This window comes from Aethalodelphis obliquidens, unplaced genomic scaffold (genome assembly GCF_003676395.1).
Source record: "Aethalodelphis obliquidens isolate GAN/ISIS:26980383/991018 unplaced genomic scaffold, ASM367639v1 scaffold88, whole genome shotgun sequence".
Taxonomy (NCBI): Eukaryota; Metazoa; Chordata; class Mammalia; order Artiodactyla; family Delphinidae; genus Aethalodelphis; species Aethalodelphis obliquidens.
In genome coordinates, this window is record NW_020838032.1 from 496,556 (window position 1) to 510,040 (window position 13,485).

Consider the following 13,485-nt stretch of genomic DNA (forward strand, 5'->3'; position numbering starts at 1 on the left):
TCCGGGGAGAGGGAGTAAAATGATTACCTTAGTACTCAGATTAATAACAAGAATCCAAAAGTAGGCTGTCAACCACAGGGAAGGTCCTTAACTGGCTTAATGTGGCCGAGGGTTCAGTGCTGATTACTCAACAAAATATGAAATGACTCTTTCCGCTGTGGCCTTTTTCCACATTGTTCTCTCTTGACCTGGGTGTCACCAAAAGGATTCAGCTCTCTATACACAGACGAGGGAATACCAACCTTTATTTACACTTGGGTTCAAGTTCAGAACTGCCATCTTAGTATAGCAAGGCAAAAAAAAGCACAGATCCTGAGACCAAGGTTCAGATTCCCACATAAGCATATTAACCGTGTGACAACCAGCAAACGTTACCCAGTTTCTTCAGTAAAGTGGGAAGAGTGTCACCCCAGCTTCCAGCGGCCGTTACAGCTGCCCCAGCTGCCACCCTGGGCACCACCCTGCAGGCAGCTGGGCTGAGAGAACGTGGGCCTCCAGGTCTCAGCCCTGCTGGTTAGGGTGGGACTCAGGGAGTTATTGAACCTCTGAGGAAGCCCCTAACCCCAAAATTCTCCAAAGGCAAGAAATAGGAACTCGAACTAGTGCAAGGGCTAAGTGAGAAAAACTAAACATAGGTGTTCAATAAATATTAGTTATTTATAAGTCTTGCCCAGGACAGGGACGGAGGGCCTCTGTCACAGGTGTTGAATTCTGACGCTAGCTCTGAGGGAGAAAAGCATGGGGTGTTAAGTTGCAATTCTTGCCTGGACCCCTTTTCATTTGATTGGTGGGATAAATAACATTATTTAAAAAATCATTTACTTCATACTCATCCTAAAACCCACCCAAACACTAAATATGCACATTTATACTAAGCGCGTGTGTGTACGTGTGTGTACATACACGCAGAAACCACGAGGTAGTTTGGATCACCGTGAAAAAATCAATACTTTCCCTAATTCTCTGCCACAGAGTGGTAACCAGTGATTGCACGATAGCTACTTAAAATTATTGGTTAAATGAAAACCAGAAAATTCCAGGAGAATATAACATTTACAAGTAAATAGTAAATACAACTGTATTTTAATTTCTTGGTCTCGGAAAACTAGGCTGTGACCGCTTTAAATTAATGGTCCAAGTTATATGTATTTCCTTTAATACAGAAGGACATAGCCTTCCGGTATCTATACAACTTACTAAGTAGTCTCAATAGATTCTATTTTACAACTTGCTTTACTCTCCATGCTTTTGTGGAAGATTCAATACAATCTCTATGTACATATTTTAAACATTATTTCTGAACTACATTTGGAATTCCTTAAATAAAAAAATAATCACCATTCTCCACCTTCTCGGGAAAGTGCCAGACTAACGCCTGACCAGCACTGCTGCTCTCTAGCATCTGGAGAAATCCTTATTCCCACACCACCCCCAGGCCAAAAGAGTGCAATGAATTCAAACTACATGGGAAAAAGCAACATCTATTGTTCTTATCTTCCCCACAGCAAGAAAAGTCTCTTTATAGGTATGCCAGTGCTGTTTTAATTTGCCAGGGAAATAGGGCTCTCTCAAGCCAGAGCAGGAAAATCTTCAGGGTCGTCTGGGTTTGGAGCAACATCTTGTGTCTGAAAAAGAAAAGTTTTGAAAGCAACCGTCACTTCACCCATTCCCACCTGGGTGCAGAGCTGTGTGAAACACGGTGCCCACTCTCCCTCAGGGGAGGAGCTAATGGGGTAGGGATAGCGGCCCAAACGTTGAGGGAGAGAGGGTCCCAGTGGGAAGAGAAGAGTGGCAGGGTCACTCTGAGTGAGGCCCTGCTCTGAGCTGCAGCCAAGTGCTGCACAGACCCCAAAGAGGGGACATGGAAGGGTGACTCTCCCTCCTCTGACCCGCTCCCGTCCCTGTTGCAGAACGGCTGGCAGTGCCTACTGGCCACCCCCGGCCCTCCCTCCCACAGATCCTTACTGATCTTACAGATCCTTCCTTCATCCAATAAATATGGAGGATATTTATTGGATAAATTTGCTCCATGTAGCAAAAAAAAAATTTGCTACATGGAGATATAAGGATGATTAAAGACAGTCCTGCCCTCGGGGAGCTCACAAAGTTGGGGGAGAAACATACTGGTAAGTTCAGTCACAGATGGCCTGGGAATGGGGGCCCACAGTCAGGGCATCCAATGCAATTTGGTGGCCAAGTACACATCACAGTCAAGAAATGTTTTCTAGAAGAGAAGGTTCTCCCAGAGATAAGCCTCAATGAATGAGCAAAGAGAACAGAATCCCGCAACAATGCGAGCGTGAAGGCTGTTAGAAGCTGGAAGAGCCCAGGTGGGCGGCAGGTTCGAGGACCGGATCACCACACTGCACACGCGGTGGCAGAGCTCTGCTATGGGAAAGGAGTGGATGTATATTTTCTATTCCCAGAATAGTTCCTTTTTCCAACATGGCCTCAAATGTACCCAGAAAAAACAATGTTGTGTTTTTGCTCTTGTTTAAGTATAACAGACTAGTTTCTCCTCCCAGGGGCTGCTCCCTGGAGTAAGGGAGTCAGGCAGCAAAAGGAACATTTCCCAGACCAGCCACAGAGAAGGGGCTGCTCCTCTTCCATCGTCACAAGGGCGGCACGGGGGCCTGTGCTGGCCACCGGGCCTTGTGCCCAACTCCCACTCAACAGGTGTTTGTTCAAAAAACATTTATGAAGCACCTACTACAGCTTACATTGCGCTAGGCACTGGGGAAACCATCATGTCCCCTGGAGACAGCAGACACTGATCAACAAATGCACCAGCGAGAATACAATTACAAATGCAGATGGTGCTTCAAAGCAAATAAGGACTCTGACCTGGTCTGGAAGACTTCTCTGAGAAAGGGAGGTTGGAGGATCTATTCTAGGTAAACAGGCAAAGGGGTGGGAGAAGGGCCAGCAGGTGCAAAGGCCCTGTGGGGTAAGGAACATGCTTGTCTGTTCTAGAAGTAGAGCAGTGTTGGCTGAAGAGTGGGAAAGAATGGTTTGAAGCGAAAAGGTGGCCTTGAAGCTGTAGGAAGGATTTTGTCTACCCTGAAAGCATCAGGGCCCAGGGCAGATGATCAGACCATGGTAAGCCACCGTCAGTTGATCTAATTCAATCCCAAGCCTGGGGATCTTATCTGATGCAGATGTGTGAATTTTTCTCCAGCTCTGAACGTGCGTTCATGGCAGACATCGAACTTCCCTGGAGACCCTGGAGGCCAGGGCTACACAATGGTCTGTATCCAACTGATGTCCATCATGCTACCATGACCGTTCCAAACACTCCAACATCAGACCCACACGAGACAGAGGAGGAAGAACCTCCTCTGTCTAGATGAGGCAGAACCTGATGATCTTCCAAAATTAGACTATGTAGGCCCAGGGCATCTTCATCCTCTCACTTCAGAAAACCATCAGGGTTTAGAATATAAACACTGGGCTTCCCTGGTGGCGCAGTGGTTGAGAGTCCGCCTGACGATGCAGGGGACACGGGTTCGTGCCCCGGTCCGGGAAGATCCCACATGCTGCAGAGCGGCTAGGCCCGTGAGCCATGGCCGCTGAGCCTGTGCGTCCGGAGCCTGTGCTCCGCGGCAGGAGAGGCCACAACAGTGAAAGGCCCACGTACCATAAAAAAAAAAATAGAATATAAACACTTACCACCACTTCTGCTCTGGGTCCATAGTTTTCTGCCCTTCTGATCCTTCCCCGGCCTCCCCGTGTGCCACCTCTGGCTCCGCGCCCGGGACGAGGGAGGTTACCAAAATTAATCTCCAGCTGGGATGTGATGTCATTGGCCGCTTTCCGGAAAACGTGGGCATCATCCTCATAGTCATCCTTTACCAACTGAAACACAGTTACAGCATCAAACACAGAACACACACATGGCCGTCTCCATGGACACTCACTGGGCCGGGCTCTGGGCAGGGGAAGATGCTGCTGCTCTGCTTCCAGCCAGGTGGGTTCTGCACATTTTTGAAGCCACACGTTCTCATACTCACAGTCCTTGTTTTTTGAATTGGAGTATAGTTGACTTACAATGCTGTGTTAGTTTCTGCTGTAACAGCAAAGTCAGTCAACTATACATATACATATATCCACTATTTTTTTAGACTCTATTCCCATATGGGTCATCACAGAGTATCGAACAGAGTTCCCTGTGCTACAAGGTAGGTTCTTATTAGTTGTCCATTTTATACATAGTAGTGTCTCACAGTCTTAATTCAAACATTTTTGAACTTACCGTTACTTCAAGTGAGACCAAATTTCTATCAGTTTAGTAGGTTAAGATGTAAGATTTGACATGACTAACAGTAATCATTTAAATGTTTTATATCGAATAAGTGTATTTTGCTGAGATTGAAAAGTTTTAGTTTCTGCCTTTTGTTTTATTTCTTCACAAATGCTACTCTGATAAATAAGGAAAATCACCTTCCTAGAATAGAGCTTGATGGAGAAACTTCTTTCAACATGGGTGCTGACTGTACAAATACCGTATGTTAAAAACTGGATGATAAAAAAAAAAAAAAAAAACTGGATGATATACAATAAACACCTCTGACTCAAAATATATGGAAAGGATAGAACAACAGTATGATTTATCTGAGGGTTGCTACCAAGGCTGCATAAAGAACTCAAGCTGCTTTTGAAGAACTACTCTAGTTCAAATTCTTTGAGAAAGTACATTTTACTGTAAGAGGTCAAATAAGTTCTACCTCTTGTTAAAAGAACGCTGTATTAAATAAAACTCCTTCAAATTTGATTTGGCTTCAAATCCTAACCATGAATGAAACAAAGAAGAACTCTCACTTTTAAGTAAAATATAAACCTACAGAAAATATGCCAGTGATCGTAGATGAGGATCTCCCAAGTGCTGTAAGGTTAAACATCCCTACAGCTTGTCCAGAAAATGGAATCAAATTTCCCTGAGCACATCAGTCCCTTTTGGCCATACGTTCATTTCAGGTTTCACATTTAACACTTGTGTCCCCTTCGAAGTTTCAGATTAAAATAAATCAAAGGCCTTAGATGGGCTCTCAAAGCTAAAAAGATGAAGGAAAGAACAATTCAGGAACAATGGCACTCTGGCAACAAGATGAACACAAAAAATATAAGAGGCAAAATGATAACTACGGCCTGGTTTAGAAAACAACTGGCTGTCAGTGTGCCTCAGCAGAGACACGGCAGCCTTCCCGGTAAGAAGGGGCAACTTGCAATGGAAGCAAAGTGAGCGAATAGTCAGGCCAAGGTGCTTTAAGGTCCCAGCTCTCTTCATAGGCTACTGTTTGGTCTGAACCTTGCAAAGAACAGAGCTCCATGCAAACAAGAGGTGTTAGTCTAGTGCTTTTGTCTCTTAGGGTACTCAGAACAAAGTAAGTGACACCAATCACTTCCCAGACTAGTGATTTGGCTTCTGTTGCTTTAAGAAAAATTCCTGGCTAAAATCGTCAACGCCACAAGATTAATAAGTACCAAAGATGTGTGCTTTACTGAGACCAAGCTCGATGACTCAGCAGCTAACACAGTTGCTTCAAAGATTCCAGGAGACCTCTCTCTGGAGCCAGGGAGGATGAATCTGGTGTGGATTAAGGAAGAGCAGCTTCTATTTTTACCTAACATGTCAGCTGCACATTTCAAATCCTGACAGCACAATTGTTTTAGGCAAAGCTTTATTTACAGTGCCGCAGAACAAAAAAGAAGAAAATGGATAGAAAAAAAAAAAACAAACAACTAGCTGATGCACTTGTAGAAAGGCCTCACTCGTATGTGTACAAAAAGCCATTTCTAGTGGAAAAGCTAAAAACTTATTAGACTCGGGCTTCCCTGGTGGCGCAGTAGTTGAGAGTCCGCCTGCCCATACAGGGGACACAGGTTCGTGCCCCGGTCCGGGAGGATCCCACATGTCGCGGAGCGGCTGGGCCCGTGAGCCATGGCCGCTGAGCCTGTGCGTCCGGAGCCTGTGCTCCGCAACGGGAGAGGCCACAGCAGTGAGAGGCCTGCGTACCGCAAAAACAAACAAAACAAAACGTACTAGACTCCAAGAGCTTGGACTGACTGAAACAGGAGTTAGGAGGGGATCCTGTATCATAAATGACCCCCTAGGGAAACTATTCATTCAAAGAATATAACTAACCGAAGTGTAAATGGGAACACAGACAAATCTACATAGTACAAAACTCCTGAGTTTCAAATGGAAAATCAGTGAATATCCAGCAGACAGGAAGGGTGCTCACTACCGTCATCGACACAGAGACTGGTATCAAGATAAATAGCTGTGACGGAATGAAACAAACTCTAAATTTTAAAATTAGAATGATTCAGTGTACCCTTCCTTAAGTTCAGCAGCTTAAATAGAATGTGATTAAATAACTCTCTGACCAGCCTTATCAATATCTGCTGGAAGATATTTTCAAAGCTGAAGCTGCCAATGAAGAGCTGAACATAAACCTTGTAAAATCAGGACCACAAAAGACAGAGGAACGCACAAGCAGTTCCAACAGCATAGCTGGCCACAGCAGCAGTGCCCGACGGTGTTGCCAGGTGCTTCAGGGCTCCTCTGCTGAGTTTCTGCAGAGGGAGCAAAGCTGCTACAATAACACAAAAAAGGCTTCACCCAACCCTGACCAGTTAAAAATGATCAACTAGTTCCAACTAAATGCTCTTATTAAGAATTAGAACTGTGAAAAAAACCCCACTGAATCACTTTGCTATACACCTGAAACTAATAAAATATTGTAAATCAATTATACTTAAAAAAAAAACAAAAGAATTAGAACTGAAGGTAATCTAATCACGAAAATGCAGAGTAGTTATCCTCTGAAATGGATTCAGGAAACATTCTGTACCTCTCTTCTGACACAAAATTGACATGCAACTAAAACATACAGCATGTGCACAGTCTTTGCACAGTTCTGGAGGGAGCAGAAAGTGCACTGTCACTATAACTGCTTTGGATTAAGTATTAATAGGTCAATTCTTTTTCAATTTTTTTCCTTAATAAACAATAAAATTACAGTAAAATTAGGCACACATAATCTCTGATTACTCTTAGGTTGAAACTAGAATGTCAACTACTAATGTTCCATTTTTAAAATAGAAGTGGAAAAGCCCATTTCGTTTCCAATAAGGTAACAGTGAAGATTACCTCTAGATACAAAACATCATGCTTACATCATCTCTATATTTAGACTTGTGTATCACCACTGCTTTGGAAGGGACAGTGGACTCAGGTTTCCGGATGTTAAATTCAGGCTTTGGTCTGGTCTGTTCTTGAAGATTTTTCCACTCATCTAGGGTCATCTCTTGAACTTGAGTTTCTTCTTCTACCTCCAACTCAGGAACTCTATAAAGTATAATCATAAAGAATTATTTCTGATAGGTCTGAAATGTCTACTTTCTCAAAGAGAAAGTCATAACCATTAGTTTAACGTACTTTCATGGTTCTGTATCTTAAATTTAAATAAGGTAAGAAAATCTTTGAACCATAAGCTTCTTTATTTTATTTTCATCATTTTATGCCACCATTGCCAACTGAAGGTAATTCCTGTCTGTGTTCAAAGCAGTCTTTGAAAAATGGGAGCATCACCATCCCAATGACATTAATATTACACTTCACCACCAGGCACTCCCTTCCCCTATGACATTACACACAAAATGAGATAGGCAATTGTAGAAACAAATGGGAGAAGTAACTGAGACAAAACACATATAAGGAAACCATGAACAGAGGTTATAAACAATGGGTCACAAATATGTACTTTTGTAAATATCCTCCTTAAATTCATGAATTCTTAAAACAGAAGACAGACATATAGAACAATGGAATAGAATTCAAAGTCCAGAAATAAGCCCTCACATTTATGAGCAATTAATTTTTCTGATCCGGGTGCCAAAGACCATTCTTTTGCACGTGGATATTTAGTTTTCCCAGCACCGTTTGTTGAAAAGACTGTTCTTTCTCCTTTGAATTAAGTTGGACTTCTCACACCATAAATATAAGAGCTAAAAGTATAAAACTCTTAGAAGAAAACAGAGGCATAAAACTTGGATTAAGCAATGGTATCTTACATATGACATCAAAAGCACAAGCAACAAAAGAAAAAGTAAATAAACTGGACATCACCAAAACTGAAAATTTTTGTGCTGCAAAAGGACACCATCAAGAAAGTGAAGAGACAACTCATAGAATGAGAGAAAATATTTGCAAATCATATATATATCTAATAAGAGACTTAGATCTAGAATACATAAAGGACTCATAACTCAAAAAACTAAATGATGCAACTAAAAAATGTGCATTTGTCAAAACAATGAATGTACACTTATTTTTGTACATTTCACAATAAATAAATTTTATATCAGTTTAGGTGGTGGGTATAGGTGTTCACTGTAAAATTCTTTAAACTTGGCTGTGTTTGAAATTTTTCATAATAAAATGCTGGAAAAATACTAATATTAAAACATATCCCAAACATACATTGGCAAAAATATAAAAAGACAGTGAATTTTGTAATGCCAAATACTGGAAACAACCCAAAATCATCTGGAGAGGAATTTGTTGGAAAAATTATGTATATCAAACATGAATATTAAGCAGCTAAAAAGAAATGAGAAATACATAAATTGCTGTGGAGCACCTCCTGGATATACTGATGAAAAAGCAAGGTGGAATGTCTGTTACCATTCACCTAAGAAATAAGGAGACATACAAATATATATACATATAGGTTTAAAAAAAAAACCATAATATAAACCAGGGAAAGAACAGGGATAGCAGCTATTTGGAAAATATCATGTTTTAACAGATTGTACTTTGGAAACATTTAAATATTTTACATAAATAAATAAATCTATAAAACAGATTTAAATTAAAATTCAATCTCTAAAATTTGGAAGCAAAATTAATCAAATTAGCCTAATTGTTTATCAAGTTGGTGATAAAAGCATCAGAAAAAAGCTATTTAAAGTGCCTTTAAATACAAATTTATAATTATTCATCTCTCTGTATATAACTTTTTAATAATCATATTATTGGAGGTAGTGTTGGTAATATTATTTGTTACTGTCGTGTGTGCAGCAAATGAGTAATAGTATGATGTTATTGACAACTGGGATTTTCAGCATGGAAGAAAAAGAGAAACAAACTTAAGAAAGTTTAGCTAAAAATTTTGTACTCCTAAATTTCAAATGGAAATATTTGAATGAATGAACTCATAATATATTTTAGCTTAAAAATGTGTGTGTGTGTGTGTGTATACCTCAGCTCTGTCCACTTAAATGTCCTAGAAACAGTTAAGAACCTAGTAGCAGTAAGTAACCCTAGTGCCTAGACTATGGTCTCTAAATACCATATTCTATTTTTTTAAAATTTATTTTACTGAAGTACAGTTGATTTATACTGTAGAGCAAAGTGATTCAGTTATACATAGATATACATTCTTTTTCATATTCTTTTCCATTATGGTTTATTACAGAATATTGAGTAGAGTTCCCTGTGCTATACAACAGTAGGACCTTGTTTATCCATTCTATGTAAAATAGTTTGTATCTACTAATCCCAAACTCCCAATCCATCCTTCCCCGACATCCACCTTACCTTGGCAAACACAAGTCTGTTCTCTATGTCTGTGAGTCTGTTTCTGTTTCATAGATAAGTTTATTTATGTCATATTTTAGACTCCACATATAAGTGATATCATATGGTTCTAAATACCATATTCTATTAAAGGACTCTGGCTCCCTGGAAAAATGACTCAGTATGAGACGTGAAGTATAGATGATGAGTCTGAAACATGCCTTACCAGAAAGCAAGGAAGCTATCAGAGACCACTGAATGTGTGTAAAAAGGATCAAGAATCAACTTGAAGAGGCCCCCTTCAGTCAAAAAATGGATCAGTTTAAGCACCAATAAGCATAAAAACTCAGTGTATTGAAACACATCAGATATGTTTAAATCTCTAAGTTCACAAAGACACTTAAAAAAAGTCACTGGCACCTTTGAAGGATATGAGGGAACCAACTCATTATTCTGAAAATGAGTAAATTGAAAGTAAAACACGCCTTTTATGCATCCTTCATTTCCTAAACAAACTTACACTCAGTTTAATCAACTAGTTCTAGGTAAGCTTTTCTTTACAGATCATCCCAGCTACTTAACTGAAGAAAGAATGATAGAATTAGACTATCACTAATTTGCAGCCCTAATGAATTAATGGATAAAGGCAATGATAATCAGCAGCCTTCCATAACCTATGAAACAATCTTGCCAAAAAGTTGAACCTGAATTTAATCAAACCTCTGCCTCTCATTATTAATATTCAGGAAATTTTTTTAAAAATATGAAGAACAGAGAAACATGTTGGACTACTCTACAATGCCATGCTGGGACTGGCTTGCACCAAGTTGTAACAGCCAATTGTTAAATTCTCAGGAATTTTGCGAGTTGGCTGTGAAATACAGTTGTTAAAAATTAAATTATAGAAACACATAATTAAATGTTAAAACATGTTTAAATGTTAAAACAAAGGTAATAAATCCTCACAACTCATCATTCCCTAATTATTTCACTACATTTTGCCTTTTCCTATGCACTTGACGTTATTTATCTCTATTTTATGTGTAGAGTGGGTATACTACACAACGATGTACTACCGCCCATCTTTTCCCACTCTGTGTTCAATGATGTTGCTTTGGTGGTTTTAAATCAGCCATGGTAGGAATATTTACACCACAGAAACTAGCAAGTGCAACAGATCCAGGCTTTTTCATCCCAGAGAACCAGATGTTAAATATTTACCAGCACACCACTGATTACAGGGATGCAATCAATACAATTCTGACTCTGAGAAACTATTAGGACAAATGACCCAGCTTTTTCAACAAATAAATTGCAAGAAAATTAAAAAAAGAGAAGACACATCGATTAAAAGCAACTTAAGGGTAATCAAGATAGTTTGATATTGGCAGAACAATGGAACAGACTATAGAGAAATAGGCCCACACATACATGGGCGATTGATTTTCAAATAATGGTTTTCAGTATGCTGGAATAACTAGACACGCATATGCAAAAAAAAAAGGAGGGAACGTCTATCCATACCTCACATTGTATATAAAAGTCAACTCAAAATGGACCAAATGTTAATTTTTAAAAATGGATCATAGACCTAAATATAAAACCCAAAATTATAAAACTTATAGGAGAAAACATTTGTGGTATTAGGTTAGGAAAAGATTTCACACCAAAATCATGATCAATGAAAGAACTGATAAATTGAACTTCCTCAAAATTAAAAACTTCTGCTCTTCAAAAGACACTGTCAAGAGGGGACTTCCTGGGTGGTCCAGAGGGTAAGACTCCATGCTCCCAATGGAGGGGGCATGGGTTTGATCCCTGGTCGGGGAACTAGATCCAGCACGCAAGCTGCAACTAAGAAGCCTGCAGGCCGCAACTAAAGATCCCACATGCTGCACCGAAGATCCCATGTGCCGCAACTAAGACCTGGCACAGCCAAAATAAATAAATAAATATTTTTTAAAAAAGAAAAAGAAAATGGGTGGTCATCATTTAAAAAAAAAAATGACACTGTCAAGAGAATAAAAAATCAGGCCACAGATTTGGAGAAAATATTTGCAAATCATGTATCTGATAGAGAACTTGAATCCAGAATATATGAAGAACTCTCAAAACTCAGTAATAAGAAAACAAACCAATTATAAAATGAGCAAATGATTTAAACAGACTATTAAAGAAGACATACAGATGGCAAATAACCCATGAAGAGAGGCTCAACATCATTAGTCATTAGGGAAATGTAAATTAAAACCACAATGAGATATACACCTATTATAAGGCCTAAAAATTATAAAAACTGGAACAACCACTTTGAAAATGAGTTTGGCAGTTTCTAAAAAAGTTACATAAACACCTGCCATTTCACTCAGGAGAAATGAAAATGTATATCCACAGAAAGGCACACACAGAAATGTTCATAGTAGCTTTATTTATAATAGCAAAAACTGTAAACACCACACATGATCATCATCAGGCAGATGGATAAACAAATAGTGGTCTATCTGTAAAATGGAATATTGCTCAACAATAAATAGGAAGGAACTACTGAAACATTCAACAACCTGAATGAATCTTAAAATATGCATGCTCAGTGAAAGAATATAGACAAAAAAAGAATACAAAAAGAATACATGCTGTATGCTTCCATTTATATAAAATTAGAGCAATTGCAAACTAATCTTTAATGACAAAAAAGTAGATCACTGGTTGCCTGGGGGAAAGGGGCGGGATGGAGGGATTACAAAGGGACACAAGGAAACTTTTTGGGTTGATAGATGTGCTCATTATTTTTATTGTTTATGGATTTCAAACTTGTAAAACTGTACATTCTAAATATGTGCTGTTTATTGGATTTGGATTGTATCTCAATAAAACTGTTTCTAAAAGAGATGTAAGAAACATAAAAATTAAAATATATTTCAATATTAATTCAAACAAGTTGTTTTTAAAAAAGATTTTGAGATAATCAGGGAAACTGACAAACTGCCTAGATATTTAATGATATTAAGGAATTGTTAAAAATTTTAGATGGGATAATGATATTCCAGTTATGTTTTTTTTTTTTTGTGGTACGTGGGCCTCTCACTGTTGTGGCCTCTCCCGTTGCGGAGCCGCACAGGCTCAGCGGCAATGGCTCACGGGCCCAGCCGCTCTGCAGCATGTGGGATCTTCCCGGACCGGGGCACGAACCCGTGTCCCCTGCATCGGCAGGCGGACTCTCAACCACTGTGCCACCAGGGAAGCCCCCAGTTATGGTTTTTTTAAAGGAAGTCTTTTAGATATAACATTCTGAAACATTTTTGGATAATATATAATATATCCTGGAGGTAGAGGAAGTGGGTAGAGAAATATATGAAACAAGAATGACCATGATTTGATAACAGTTTAGCTGAATAACTTACTTGGAGTTTCAATATACTATTCTTATTTTATATACATTTTTTCTGTAACTTTTAACAAAAAGAGCTAAAAATAAAGAAATATTAAGGAATCATGAGGGTTTCTGTAGCCTACTTGTGATAGAATTAAGAAATCTGTGGAACCGATGCTATGAATTTGAGGATTCTTTCATAACTAAGATAACCTAATAGAAGTTAATAAATTCCAAAAAGTTCAATAAGCACAGATTCTGTGTTAAGACCACAAAAGAAGTACTTTTTGTCTGCTTGTTTGTCTTAAAAAATATATCTAGGGCTTTATATATATATATAAACATAAACAACTAGAAAAAGTAGAAGGCATGTAAGAAATGCAGCCCTGAAGTGACACAGCCACCCAAAATAAAGCAAATAGTGCAGTTCAGAATAGAGAATCTGCCACAAGTGATTCCATCCATGAAAGTGATCAGCCTGACACCCTTTACTCAGATGTGCCTCATTTGAAGGTGTTCTTACAGATGCCCC

General features: G+C 39.1%; 1 protein-coding gene across 1 annotated transcript in view; it reads right to left on the reverse strand.

The window, feature by feature from the left end:
* Window positions 1-227: 227 nt before the first annotated feature.
* HABP4 (hyaluronan binding protein 4) overlaps window positions 228-13,485 on the reverse strand; it is a 36,551-nt gene continuing 23,293 nt past the window's right edge. The window contains exons 6-8 of the mRNA XM_027094246.1: window positions 7,180-7,351; window positions 3,670-3,855; window positions 228-1,625 (exon numbers count right to left, since the gene is read on the reverse strand). Coding sequence (XP_026950047.1) covers window positions 1,569-1,625; window positions 3,670-3,855; window positions 7,180-7,351 — 415 coding nt within the window. The 3' untranslated portion in view covers window positions 228-1,568. The remainder of the gene's footprint in view (window positions 1,626-3,669; window positions 3,856-7,179; window positions 7,352-13,485) is intronic.